The following is a 15,189-nucleotide window of genomic DNA, read 5'->3' on the forward strand; positions in this document are numbered from 1 at the left end:
TGATCCACAAATCGTAATTTAGTCTTTCTATCCGTTTCATTGTTAATAGGAGAGCTCTTTGGAAATTAAGGTCCCAAAACAGCATGACAAAGATAATCCGGAAGATAATAGATCTTCCCTATACGGAAATATTTTTACACAAAAAGAATATGTGGAAAATATCTATATATATATTCTGTTTGGGGGGTCAAAGTTTTTCATTACCATGTTTTTTATTAATTTTTGGCGTCAGATCTCACAATTAAATTTACAGTAAAGGACTCCCTTGTATGTTTACAACTAGAACATTCACCGCATAACTTAATAATTAAGACGTACTACTGAAAAGAGAGACAATAATGAAGATGTTTTTTAAAAAGTCAGTTGTGGCGTATTTTATAATATTAATAATTTTCACCAAACTTATTGCAATCAAGCAGTATGTTTTGTGGCAGTCTGTGATATTTGCCGGATGTTTGTATCACCAGCGGTAGTAATCCCCTGCAGTAGCTGACACTATTCTGAGTCAGTGAGGAGGTGAAGGGAAGTTTTGCAGTCTGAGGTCGTTTAGTATCTGAAAAGCAGCATCATGGCGGAGCAGAGCGATTCTCCTGTTCATGTCCAAAATCCGCAACCAGCACCGACAACGAGCTGGCCTATTACCAGGGAGTCATACGAGCTCCAGGAGGTTATAGGTTAGTATTGACGGAGCCTATTTATGTGGTCTGAATTGTGTTTGATTTTAAGAAGTCCGGCGATTATCTGTAGAAAAGGACGATAAAGGCCTACCGGCTTTTTCGATGCAACATCCAGTGCTGCTCTGTGTAACAAACCTCAGGTTTGCATTGCGGATGTCAATAACCGCAGTGTTTTACTTAACATTTTGGAAGACACTGATCGCGCTTTTGAGGTGGAAAGAAAGATTCAATGGTTTTAATGATCATTTGGATTTGTTACTGAGTTGTCATTCTCGGGAAAGTATTTTTTTCCTTTGAAAATAGCAGGCGATATACAGTAGGCGAGAGATGTCACAACGTCTCTAGTTACGGTCTGGATAGAAATTATGATACCAAAACAGGCCAAGTTTGGGTTTTGTATTCAGAACTTTATAGAATGTAATACATTGAGTAAAATATGTATGTAATCAGCTCACATATGTTTTCTATCTGGGACATGAACACTCAGTAAAACGTGTTTTAAATAATCGATTAGATTGAATGTATATAGTGTATAATTGCTGAGGTATCGTAAAGATATTAAATAGCTGCCTTATAGTAAAGGATCACTTTACTATAATCTTTTGTGATTGCCATTACATTGTTAAAGTTGAGGATGCTTGCAACATCCAGTTGAAACCCAGTTCAGTAACTAGACATGACAACGAAGCTTTTTTTTGAAGTTTAGCCGTGGAGAGGTCGTAAATTTAAATGTGCATTAGTTAAAAACGACGAAGGTGCATTTGAGATAAAGATTACCTTCAGCAGTTAAAGGAGTGACAGCTTTTAAGAAGGTCTTCTCCTTGCTTATCCTTCCTTTTTGTACAGTAGCTGCCTGTTTGAGAATTGTTGATAGTTTATAATTTACTCATATTTATAATCTTGTCACGTTTATTGCTTTAAGTTTTTAGAAGAACTCTCTATGTTTCTGAGTAATGTTTGTTCTTGTCATCACTTTCTTTAACACCACAAACTGAAGGGGATTTGTTACTGTTGATCTATCTTGTCGCTTGTCGTTTAGGGAAGTCTTACATGACACTCACCACTCCCTCTGCAGGTCAGACTCTGCATCCACTTTTGGTCCAGTAACTTACTAAAATACTGTTTCCCCTTTAAACTTTAAATTCTCTAATGTTTCTTTTTCACTTCACTTCTTGGCGGACGTGTTGAACACTTTCGAGACAAATCCAACAGATTTTTTATTTGGGTCACATTCCTTAATATCTGCTTAAATACACACCATTCCACTAGGGATGGTGACAATATGCTGCAAGTGTATTTCCTTCGAAAGCAGGATTGTGCTGAAGCATAGAGTCTAGAAGAAGATGTAAGGGGTAACAAGGAGAAGGAAGAAAAGTCTGCTACAAAAAAGGTTGAGGACATGCAGTATAGTTGGGAAAAAAGTTTTTTTATGATCAAATGACAGATCCACATACACATCCTAAGTAGATTTAATCTTTTTTTCATGCCACAAGCAGAAGGCCTCATCTCATAAAGGTGGAGGGAAAATATGATTGGCATCAGTGGAAGAAAAGACAGAGAAAAGTTATCCCCTAAACTGTGCCCACATTTTAAGTGATTGTTGTTGGAGGGATTAGTAGTAAAGTGGGAGATATACTGTAGTATAAAAGAAAGAATCTTCTCTAGTCTCCATACTATCCTGGATGGTGCAATTGTGCACAGCCATTTTAACACTTTAGGTTTTATCCCTTTTCACAGTTCACAAGGAATAACGACACCTGAGAATTAGAGGCTTCTTGAGTGTTTAGGTATTAATCCCCTTGGTTGAAGGTCCTGGTCTGATCTCAGTACAAGGAGGCCGGGACCCCCATGCAGAGTGAGGGGTGATCAAGGTGCAAGTGAGCAGCTGCACAGGAGGAGGAGGGATGTGTGAAGAATTGCACAAAGTGGAGGGGTTTGTGTATTATATTTACAACTTGGTGAAATGACATTGGAAACGATTATGATTTAGAAAAGCCAGGGTCAGGGCTGGGTTCCCTCCGGGACTTCAGTCAAGAACTTCCATTTTAAGGTTTTATGGGGGACAGATCTATTGCATAACTTATCATAAGAGGAGTTAAAAAGGTGTTGTTTCATATTTATTCATCCTCTGTGCCAGACTGGAATGATCCAATTAAAATTTTTCCATTTAATTAGTTCACCAAACAATTGCTAATATTTATGTGAATTAGCTATTAGGATATTAGGTGGAGATCTTATTATCTTTTAGAGTTTTTATATGCATGTTAACTGTTTTTAATCTTATGGTACAGGAAGAGTTCTAACTAAGCAATGTTTTTGAATTCTGTTTTGTATTATAGTATTATGCTGTTGTTGTCTTGTATTGTTGTCATATACAGTGGTGTGAAAAAGTGTTTGCCCCCTTCCTGATTTCTTATTTTTTTGCATGTTTGTCACACTGAAATGTTTCAGATCATCAAACAAATTGAAATATTAGACAAAGATAACACAAGTAAACACACAATGCAGTTTTTAAATGAAGGTTTTTATTATTAAGGGGGAAAAAAATCCCACCCTACATGGCCCTGTGTGAAAAAAGTGTGACAAACATGCAAAAAAATAAGAAATCAGGAAAGGGGCAAGCACTTTTTCACACCACTGTATATGTTATGTTTATGATCTCTTGATGTGCAAGACAGATTCGCTTAGGGGCAATAAAAGGTTAATCTGGTTCAATTCAATATTGTGTGTCTGGATGTGGATCTGGTATGTGACAGATGTCTGCAATCCCCTGTCTCTCTTTGAACACGTGTTTTGGTCCTGGTTTTATCATTCTCTGCACTAACACTGACCCCACTCTTCTATAACTTTTTGGTGTTGTGCCCAGTATCATTTCTCTGACCAACTGCAGTCAGATCCCCTGGCTTTTGCTAACTTTTTGGACAAAAGTATGCCTGATGTAGTTCACCTGGCAGCAAGCTGCCCCACCTTCACCAAAACAATGGTTTAGGAATGTATTGCATTTCAAGTCTCAAGCTTGAAATGAAAGTTTGCGACTTGAGGTCATACTAATAAAATGTTATTCCGTGTGACAGCCTCTTTTGCATTTTTATAATAATCTACAGCTCTCTTTAGACCCAGAGACTTTACTACAGGTCTCGTCCCCAGGTGTTAATTAGACTTATCACATTTTAATAAATTCTACAGAAATAGGTTTTGTATCCCTTTAATTCCCCCTCCAGTATGTACATTTGACAGATATTTGAAGAAAGTGTATAGAAGTTGTGCTTTGCACTTAAGTCCTTATACCCTTCTGCAAGATGTTTTATATTCATTTCTTAACTTAGTTGGCATAAGCAATGTTAGCTTATATAAAAAAATACATTATTGATTAATAAATTATTAGTCATTCAATCTATCTAGTCATTATTTCACATTGAGGTGTTTGTATCAGCAATTGTTGGTGCAGTAATAATTATAAATCCCAGCTCTGATAGAACATTTGTGAGTATTGCTCTTATACAGAGACCACCAAGAAAACATTCCAAAGATCTGACTTGGTTTTCTGTCACAGAGATTTAAAATCGCAATGATTCTGATAATAACTCTTAATGTTTTGCATGTGCTGTTTTGTTTTGGTAATCTTGGATGATATGCAATCTCGTCCCTCACTTACCTGTCATGGCCAGTTGCTATTTTGCCTAGTGTATCAAAGAGTTGCTTACTAGAGAATAATTACAAAGTACAGTACACTTCATCTTGAGTGTTGTATAAGCGCATAAATACTCTGATTTAAGTGCAAAATGATCTGAATACACTAGTTATTTTCCATGGTTAATACTCTGTCATATTGTTGTTTTAGGAGGGTAGCTGTTGCTTAAGCAGCCCAATCAAACTCTTTCTTGGGTAAAAACAAAATTAAAACAGTATGAAGAATGGAAAAATGCAGATTTAATAAAGTATTAAACATTTGTGCTGCTATTACATTTTAATTACACGATAACATATCATATATATTTGTAGGTGGTATTGGGTTTTGGTGATTTGAGTTGAAAAAAAAATGCTTCTGCAGTATCTTATTTTGTTTGGCAAGAATTTTTACTAAAGCCAAAATCACCTGATGAAACAAAAGCTGTGTAAATAATGAGAACACTATTTTTTATATAATTCCATAATATAGGGTAACTTTCATGCCAGGCAAAGAACATCATGTGTTTGAGCTGTGTAAGAGTTATATTTCAAGCACAACTTTCTATTTTTTACTTTGATTTTCCCATTTAAGGAAGAGGTATTTATATAATTAAGGTCAGGTTTGGACTTTCAACAATTTGTTACTGCACTCATGACATCTCCTGCTAATGTTTGGAAGTAGTTATATCATATCATTAACAGAATCTGACAGAATGTTCTCATATTTCTTCAATCTAACAAAATCTTTTTTTTTCTTTCTCATGGTTTAGGTAGTGGTGCCACAGCTGTGGTGCAGGCAGCACTTTGCAAACCCAGACAGGAGCGTGTGGCGATAAAGAGAATTAATTTGGAGAAATGCCAGACGAGTATGGATGAGTTACTGGTAGGTAAAATTATGAATGTGTTTTTGTCCCTTTCCCTTGTTCCTTGGTGGACATCGTCTGGCTGTCCCTGAATCTGTTCATTCATGGATTCTCCCTGTGCTCCTTCTGTTTCTGCAAATATGTATATAATGAAGCAGTGCTAAACATCGTTCAGGGATGAAATCCAGTTCTAAGAAGTCTAGTATAAAAAGCTAATAGAGCAACAATTCACTCTGCCATTCAAGTGTTGATGATGTTTAAAACTTTGACAGTACTTGTGTACTATAGCCATGCTCTCTGATTTACCTTGCTCAGTGCTGCTTTGTTGTAACAGTTATACTCCATGACATGGCATGTTCCTAAATGAGCTGCAAGTCTAAAAGCAGGCCGAACCGAAATTACTCTTGGATATTTTTCTTACTGAGGCGATCCACAGACCTGAGGCATTTTACACGTGCCTCTTGAGGTCCTGCGTAGGAGGTGTTTGCATAATTCTCTCCAAGCGATGTTTTTCTTTTTTTCTGAATGAAGTACTGTGTGGTCTACCGGTTGCAAAAATAGTACTCAAGCTTTCAATTTTATGTCTCTACGTTGAGTACAGGGCAGGATGATTGTTAAATTGGGTGAGGATGTAATTTGTGTTGATACTTGCCAGTTGAGGCCATCAGCCCTAGGACAGCACTTAATTACTTGCACAGTGTCAAGAATGGGTTGGGTGTGTTTGTCTTGAGGGATCTTGTCTAACCTCTCATCAGTGATGCTTGTAGCTGTATGGTGACGTTTTGAATTTTCTGTCTACTAACTGGTGCACAAGGATGTCTCAGAGACTCAGAGGCTGCAGCGTTTGTTTTTAGCTACCCTGCTGGAGATCAGTATGGGAGACAGAAAGTGTGAAAGTGCAGAGTAAGATCAAAAAGGGTGGCTGATAAAAAATAACATTAAAAAGCAGCGCATTCATGAAGTAGCACACTAATATTTTGCAGATGTTGTACTTTGTCATCTAAATGTAACACAATAAGTTAATTTTGAATACAGGTGTATATCACATTAAAACTGTTTCTCCTTTTTTAACAGAAAGAAATTCAAGCAATGAGCCAGTGCAACCATCCAAATGTAGTCACTTATTATACATCGTTTGTGGTAAAAGATGAGCTTTGGCTGGTAATGAAACTGCTGAGTGGGGGTATGTTCTTACTGCGGTGGTATTTTTCTTTGGCATATACTCATACCACTGCCTTGTGCAGAGGATAACATTACTCTTGAGTACTTTCACCATGAATCACCATTATAGGCAGACGTACTGAATATTTCCGACAATGAATACTACCCTTTGCCAAGGGAAAATAATCTGTGCCATATATAGGCTTGGCACTAAATATCTAAGTACTTTGTTCTGACCCACTATGGCAAACATTGGAATTGTGGACTTCTGAAATAGCCCCTGACTACATAGATTACGCCCTGCAAATTTAATAGAAATTTGAGATGAAGTCATAGAGGCCCTGGGTATTAACTGTCTCCACTGGCATTGTACGCTGTGACATTTACTGGACCTATGATGTGTAATCCGGTCATCTGGTCATATGTACTTGTCAGTTTATAGGTGATTATGTACATGAGCTCAAGGGTCCTAAAGCATTAGGGTTTTAGCAGTCAGTGATACATATTATGTACTGTATAAGTCTGTTTACAAAAATGTAACCATGCTGTTCCTGCATATGGAGTCATTTTTCTAGCAGGTTGTAAAATGGCTGTGAATGGATTTTTCTTTTGGTACTTTGGCTGACGGCCAATTTTTGTTATGAATCAGCCTGTCAGAGACATTACTTAAAGTGGTACGGCTATGTTTCATGAAGGCTAAAGCACAAAGAAACACCTTGTTTTGGGCTTGATGAAACAATTTATAACGAGCAGCAGTGACTTGTGTTAGTGAAGCAGACCCATTCAGGCCAGTAGTTAGAACAGGATTTACCACAGCAATAAACTGATTATGTTGGCTGACCCGAAAGAGCTATGCTCTGTTGCTACAGTAGGAGAACAAACAGGAGCATGAATCTGTAGGTGCAGAATTCATCTCTTGATGATGCATTGAATCGGGTGAAATGTGTCCTAGTTCATTACATTTGAAGGGGAGTTCATAGTTATTTATCCAAGATAGTAAATATACCCAGTTGACATCTTTGTTTGTTTTTCATGTCATGCATATAATTAAGAGATTTGTTTCTTAACATAATTATTATTTCTGTTTGAACCCGATCTTTAGGATCAATGTTGGACATCATAAAATACATATTCAGCAAAGGAGAGCATAAAAATGGAGTCCTAGATGAGCCAATTATAGCAACTATTTTGAAAGAGGTTTTGGAAGGTTTAGACTACCTACATAGAAATGGTCAAATTCACAGGTAAGAATTTTATTAGAGTGTTTGTCTTCAATGTCATGGTATTAAAATTGGTGGTCTTCTAACTACACTTTTTAATAGTTTAAGTAAACTATTAAAAGAGTTATTTAACTACAATTTAAATAGATTACAATTAAAAAGTTCCGATTCCTTTGACCTTTACTTAATAAATATATGTATTTCTGTGACTGGTGTTCAAAACTTTGTTGTTACGAATTCAAAGCTTAAGGACTTTCCTAGTTCTTCATTTTAGTTTAATATAAAAACTTATTTTGTAGTAGACATCTATGCATCTTTGAGGATTTGTTGTGGAGACCCTGAAGACCTAAACCACTGATATCACAGGAGCTTTTCAATATTTCTATTGTGTTCATTGGCTTGTGACAACAGTTAAAAATATATGAAGGAAATTACTGTAATTTAACACCATTCATGTAGTATCCTGGAAATGAAATAAGGCTAACTCTTTCTTTTTCATGTAACCATAGAGATGTAAAAGCTGGAAATATTCTCCTGGGAGAAGATGGTTCTGTGCAAATAGCAGGTCTGTCACGTTAAACTGAGCAGTAACTGGTACAGAATTATCTAAATTCTCTTTTTTATAATAATGTTAAAATATCTTTGCATTTCAATGTTGATCACCTTAACAGCTGGATGTATTGTCTAAATTGTGCATATACCCTTTCAAATGCAACAAAATGGAGCGTCACTGGAGGGGGAGAATACAGTGACAATGGAGTGTTTATTCAACAATTAAAGGCACACGTGTATCACAGAATAATTTAATAAATATTGAAAATCTTCATTGTTTTTAAGAACATACAGTAGAGCATAAATAAAGTGGTACATTTCTTTTGATACTCGGAATGCACTGGTGAGTATAAACAGTTAGGACAGTTAATTTTATAGCCCCTGAAAAACTAAATGACCAATGTGTTTTTCTACATCCTTTATTTAAAATACCGAAACACTCTTAACACAGTGGTTTTCTAAATTCTGAGTGTGTTAAGTTCAGTGTCCTGGTTAGACTTTGCATTGCAGTTTCATTATCGAGTACTCTATTAAACAGCTTTTTCTTGCTAGAATCTAATCTGTATTTTGTTTTGTGCTGTCGGTGTGCTTTGACATGCAAACATTAGACATTTGCCTATTTAGTGTACAGAAAAGTATGAAAAACTGTTTTAAAAGGATCATAGCCACATGACCTTACAGCATGAATACAGTTTTGCTTAACGAAAACAGTAGCTTTTTCCCATATGTTATATGCTGGTGTATGAAGCTCTATTTTAGTGCGCATGATGTGTCCTCTGATTCTGGTGTACTGTAATTTCCTTGTTGATCATTTCTACAATTATGCAATAAATACCATTTATCATGTTATTCTCTAACAGTGCAACTTACATCTTTCTGAAAACTTCCTCAGGACCAAAGAAATGCCATAATTTATATCACCTAGCTATCAGTGTGTCTTGTTTGGAATCATGACACAATGATGTTTCATTTGTGCTTTAACAACACACTATATAGAGTTGTTATTCTTCTGAGAGATCAGTGTAAAGCTTATAATGTTGTTTTCAAGACCTGCATACTGTATCATTCCCCAGTCTTTTTTATCCACTACTAATATGACTTTATAAAGTGTTGCCTTCTTTTTTATTAATGTACTACTATATCTGCTACTATATTCCCTCCCCCCCCCTCCCCACAGAATGTCAAATTCTATCAATCTGTATGTAAATTAAAAGGACCTTTTTTCAGAATTAAGGGGTGGGGAAGGAATCAGTTGAGATGATATTTTTACCTTATAGATTTTGGCGTCAGTGCATTCTTAGCAACAGGAGGAGATGTTACAAGGAACAAAGTTCGGAAAACCTTTGTTGGAACTCCCTGTTGGATGGCACCAGAGGTTATGGAACAGGTGAGATAGTACTGCTACCCGTAGTCAAAATAGTAATCCAGATTAAACATGAAGATCTTAAGAAATAAATATGATTTTTTCGCATGTGTGTGTTCACACAGGTACGAGGCTATGACTTCAAAGCGGACATTTGGAGCTTTGGGATTACAGCTATTGAATTAGCAACAGGGGCTGCACCCTATCACAGATATCCACCTATGAAGGTACGAGGACAACCTTTAATATATTTAACTTTAAAACTAACTTTAATATGTTTCTGCATGCTTTAATGTTATTGGTGACAGTTCAAGACTGGTTATCTTGTTGCTCTGTTTAAAAAATGCGTGTGAGATGACCCTTTGTTTTATCCTCTTGCTTTTCAGGTTTTAATGTTAACATTACAAAATGATCCCCCTACTTTAGAAACAGGCGTGGAGGACAAAGAAATGTTAAAAAAGTACGGCAAATCCTTTAGAAAACTAATAACACTGTGCCTTCAGAAGGACCCTACAAAGAGGTTTGCAGTTTACATGACTTTACCTATCAAACGATGTTGAGTATTTGATTGACCGGGATACTTATGTGGTTAAATCTATAGCATTTAATCTATGCTTCATTTGTGAGTTGCACAAATTAATCTTGTATTTAAGAAATGTACCTGTTTGTTGATATAACGTGAAGTGAACAGTCAGATAAAGAGTCTTTAAAAGAGTGCTGTATTTGATTTACTGAAATGAACCTCCTGTACATGTTTGCATGGCTGCAGCTGTGAGTCACAGTGTCAAATACAGAAGAAATTATATAGCAGTACTTAATGGTAAGGTGAAATAATGTACCCAGGGTATTACATATGAGTTAATTAATATTCATAACAGCCTTATTTACCAGCTTTACAAAATAACAAACTTGTTTTTGTCTGTTATCTAAAAAACTATTACTTCTTAAACTTAAAAAAAAATGATGTATACTTTATAATAGTACATAAGATACTTTTTGTCCATATTGAAACTGTTAAAATACTGTCAACTAAGAAAGTGTTTATTTGACAACATTCCCCTGGCTACTCATTTTTTTATATTTACTGGTATCTGTTTCTCTGCATACCACTTACTGTGTTAACAAATACATAAATTGGTAAAATAACCAGACTTCCCTGAAAAATGCAGAAATATGACCTACTTCTTTCCTCTAGGTTTGTGCTCTGAAATACAAGTGGCATATTACTTGCAAATCTCAAAGTCTGGAGTTGAGTGTTTGAAGACGCTTGCATTTGAATGTCCTTAATGTTTTCCTCTTTTCAGGCCAACAGCTGCAGAGCTTTTGAAATGCAAGTTCTTCCAAAAAGCAAAGGTATCTTTCCATTCTCAGGTAAAATTGTAAAGGTACCGTGTATATCTGTTTTTCACTTTTTTAGTAATCTGGTATGCTTCTTGCTTTTCAGAACAGAGAGTATCTGATTGAAAAGCTGCTACATAAAGCACCGAATATTACCCAAAGAGCCAAAAAGGTAATGTTTTAAAAATACTGTTTATGTGGATATTTAAAGTGCTAGCACTTATGCTGCATTTTCTTTCATTATACAGATCTCAAGTCAACAATAGAAGACCTAGGACTAATTTCAGAACCAGTAGAAAAATGTAATACACCCTCTGTATTTCTTGCCATAACCTTGGCATGATCAAACAATCGTCACTTAAATGTGCAGTTCATTTTTGGGATCTATTTTTTTAAATGTAGTATACTGACAATTGAGTAACAGTGTGAGAGCTTTCATTAGTCTTGTTAAACACAGTACGTTTTGCTTACACCCTCACACATATAGTAAGTCAGTGACAGGTCTTGTAATTGGTGAGTAAGACTTTTTGTACAGGTTAGAAAACGACTAAATACTGCTTTTGGAAAGCTTGACTTTTTTAGGAAGCTGACTCCTGTGCCTCTGTCATAGCTAAAAATGCTCCTGCTCAGGTACCATGACAGCTTTTAGGAGTCATTGGCCTAGATTTTTCTTGTGGGTTAACTGCCCACTACATAGTAAATTAACTACTGTATATGGACAATCTACCCACAGTGTCCCCACAAGAGAACCTGGTCTGGTTGTCTTCTGTTTCTTTAGTCAGAATCTTTTTAAGATCTATAACTTGTGTTTTACAGCCATTAGGAGTTGTCTTGGAGATTATTTTATTATTTCCAGTAGGTTATGGGCCAGTGTAGCCACCTAGATGAGTAGACTTAAATCAGTATTTCACATTTTGAGTGAATACCCAGCTGCTGCTCAGGGCCTGTACATTTCCCACTTCTAGTGGTCTGATGTGTGCATGGGTGTTGGTTCTTTGCCTGATCTGGTAAGTGGAAGCCAGTTGTTTCAGTTTTGAATATGAAAAGGCTGGTTTAGTCCGCTGCCAAAAGATGTAGGACCAGGCACGTCAGACAGTTCTAAATTTCTGTTTGAAGAGTGAAAGTCAGTTTAACCTCAGACAGTGGCGGTTGTGTATGATTAATAGCAGGCAAACCAAAACAAGAACCTGCTGTGAATTGTACCTTCACTGAGGGGCGGTGTTAGAGGGGTGATATTGTGGTTCACTTTGTGTGTATCTGGTGAAAGTCCTGTTTATGTGATTGTACTGTTTATTCTGTTTTGTGGCTTCAAGCCTCAATGCATGACTCCAATGCCAACAATTTGTTCAGAAAGCAATGAAAGTGAATTTGGAATACATTTTAATTCCAAGGTAATTTTTTACTCTTCAGTAAATACACTGGATCCCTTTCGTACATGTTTAATCATAAACACCGTAGAATATCCCTTAAGCGAATTCATTATGAAATAAAAGTTTGAATAATTTTGGGCATGGTTTGTAACATGTTTCCATGCTAATAAAAAATAAAGTGGAGTAAAAGCATTGCTAGAAAAACAAGGCAAGCATAAAAAGCAAAATGCCACTAACATTAAACCTCATATGGAATTGGTTTATTATGATAAACCATCTTGATGTCAGGATTTCAAAGGCCAGAACGGCTGACTCGATTTATTTCTATGAGGATGTGGGAAAGACAAGTAGGGGAAGTTTAATGAGAAAAATAAGAAAGTTCTACTAACAAGTAAGGGTTTTCCCTCCAGCTCAGATTTGATTGGGGGGTGATAATTCCCACCTTTATCTTTTTGCTTGTTCAGACCTTTTTAGTATCTGTTTCAGGACTTTAACTTCTTAAAAATGCCATTCTTCAAGAGCATTGCTCTACCAATTTTAGCAAATTGATTTAGTCTCTCCTTAACTTGTTCAGTGATGGTTTACTCTCTCTGTCTAAAAAGCTATTAATCGGTGATTGATTTATAATGAACAGGCACAGATGGGAAGGACAATGTATCAGACACTCCTAGGAAAAAACGTTTCCCCTATGTTTTAGCTCACACCTGAATTGTGGGGATTGGTTCTCATGCTCAGAAACTGCACTATGGCTGATTCCAGTTATCAATCCCATTGAACTGTTCTACAGCTGAAAGCTCATTTAAACGTTGTTCAAGAAGAAAATTGAAAACAGTTGGACTGAAATTAGGGACTTGACTGGAACAAAAACCAGAAGACATTTAGTCTCCCAGGGTCTGGGTTAGAAATTGCTGGTGTAAAAAAACCCACTGTGATCTGCCATAGTTGGTGTTTAAACTGAATTAGATTTGGCCACTTGGATATAGAATAGCAAATTGTCATGGAATAGGTAGTCCTTTTCCCCTGTCTGAGGGAGTAAAAAAATACATTGTACAATACTATATAGTTCTAAAAATAAAAGTCAGTTTCTGAGATGATAAATGGTATTTTAAGATATTCTCCCTCATCATAAACAATATGTTTAATAATTTAGCAAATTCTGAAAATACATTTTGGATCCATTTGACTTGGACATTATAAGGCTCCATTTCCTCTACATCATCCTTTTCTTGATTGCTTGAACATGTTTGTCATTCATTTGAGAAACATTTTAGAAACAAATAGTGCCTGCAAGACACATTAAAACAAGTCTTCTTAAATGTTAATGAATTTAGTGCTTTGAAGGTTTGAAAACAATTTAAAATTCTCATGAAGCTGTGTTCAGCTAATTCTTGGCAGTATAGCATTGGTGTGTTAATGCACACCTTTTGGGAATTAAATCTTAATTATAAAAGTGAAAGGATTGTGGTTGCATTGTAATTGAATGTTTAATATTCTAAAGAGATAGAGTAAAGTGTACAAATTCCAAAGCCTGGCTTTCACAAAGCAGTTCAGCAGAGTTTGCTGTCCTATTTTTTCAATTTCATATTGATTGATACACAGAGCTAACAGATACTGAAAATCTGTATCTGAGTGTCTCTTGCAATTTATTAGGTGAGAAGAGTTAACAAAGGAATGTCAGCTATTGTATCAGACCTCAAGAGATCAGAACATAGTCAGTGTCACTTTCACTATAGTTCTCAGTAGAGTTCTTCTGCCAACATTCATAGTCTTTGCAAGAAAGATCCAACAGCAGAAAATACATCCATTTCAAAGAGCAACGTAACCACTAAACTCTGCCCCCTGGCTTCCCTGTCATTCACTTTGAATGCTGTCTTTTTCCACATTTTCTGAAAGCTTGGGCTGGTAATCCAGTGCTGTACTATACCTCATGGGGACGAAATCAACATATTGATTTTGAACAGGCAGCTGTGAAATCCATGAGAACAAATTATTGTATTGTATGAGAAGCTGAATTGGCCAAAGGTTAGTTTAAGAGGAGGTCACATGATTTAAAAATAAACACAGAAAGTCCCTAATTGTACTACGCGGTGAGCCAAGCTCAGAAGTATTATGGCTTTCTTGTTTTAGTGAAATGTCTACATTTTTACTGGTCACATCCAGCTGCATGTAGAGATATGTAAATAAACCAATTTCAAAAAGAAGCATTAAGAAGGTGAAAGCCTTTTTGAGTTCTAAACTTGAGTTGGATTTCATCTCTAACTGGGTTTGAAGCATGGTTGTTCTGACTAATGTACAAAGGCACTCTGCAGTTAGCGGTTTTTCTGCTTATTTGCTTTATTCTTCACCAATATATGTGAAAAACCAATATCTTGGATAGGTCAATAGGGGTGATGTGCTTCATTTTCTAAGCAGTCTAAAGCATTTACGAGTAACATACAAGATATTGACAGCCATCATTGCAGGTATTATATGTAATTACAGATGCTGTTGAATCACCTGCAAAACAATCAATATTCTAAATTCCTTAGCCTTTTTTTCCCTTTTTCCTGTTTCAAAGTAAGAATTGTTTGCAATCAATTCAACTGACAGGAGCATTTCTACTCTCTTTTTGAGAAGTGGTGTCAGTGCTTAGTGTCCAGCAGAGAGCAGTGTAATCCTGATTTTGTTTGCTCATAACCTTCATTGTTGTGTTTAGGGACTGTGAATTCAAGATGATCTTATTCAAGAGTCTGATATTCTCCTGCAATAACTTGAAATTCTATGTAACTGAAAGGCAATAACTGGGAAGGAAAACGTATATGCCTTGTAGATCCTCTTTCACCGCACTAAAGCCGTAACCCTTCCTCTGCACAGTATGTGGAATATTGATATTATTTTTTTCATTTTTTAGATGTTCCCAAAGACAGATCAATAAAAGACATTATAATCTAGTATCTTCTCTTTTCCTTGGAGTGTCACTACATGCAATCTTATAAA

The 15,189-nt window shown here is 36.1% G+C and overlaps 1 protein-coding gene across 2 annotated transcripts in view; it reads left to right on the top strand.

Annotated features, from left to right (window-relative positions):
• Positions 1 to 495: 495 nt before the first annotated feature.
• The window catches only part of stk39 (serine threonine kinase 39), a 37,393-nt gene continuing 22,699 nt past the window's right edge, over positions 496 to 15,189 (top strand). Inside the window, exons 1-10 of one of the 2 annotated variants that reach the window (XM_088605403.1) lie at positions 496 to 674; positions 5,117 to 5,229; positions 6,284 to 6,392; positions 7,473 to 7,614; positions 8,100 to 8,155; positions 9,420 to 9,529; positions 9,631 to 9,732; positions 9,892 to 10,025; positions 10,810 to 10,858; positions 10,950 to 11,015. In XM_088605403.1, the coding sequence (XP_088461529.1) occupies positions 569 to 674; positions 5,117 to 5,229; positions 6,284 to 6,392; positions 7,473 to 7,614; positions 8,100 to 8,155; positions 9,420 to 9,529; positions 9,631 to 9,732; positions 9,892 to 10,025; positions 10,810 to 10,858; positions 10,950 to 11,015 (987 nt within the window). In that variant the 5' untranslated portion in view covers positions 496 to 568. The remainder of the gene's footprint in view (positions 675 to 5,116; positions 5,230 to 6,283; positions 6,393 to 7,472; positions 7,615 to 8,099; positions 8,156 to 9,419; positions 9,530 to 9,630; positions 9,733 to 9,891; positions 10,026 to 10,809; positions 10,859 to 10,949; positions 11,016 to 15,189) is intronic. The other variant, XM_088605404.1, reaches the window with a different exon arrangement.

This window comes from Lepisosteus platostomus, chromosome 14 (assembly GCF_059453375.1).
Source record: "Lepisosteus platostomus isolate fLepPlt1 chromosome 14, fLepPlt1.hap1, whole genome shotgun sequence".
NCBI classification, from domain to species: domain Eukaryota; kingdom Metazoa; phylum Chordata; class Actinopteri; order Semionotiformes; family Lepisosteidae; genus Lepisosteus; species Lepisosteus platostomus.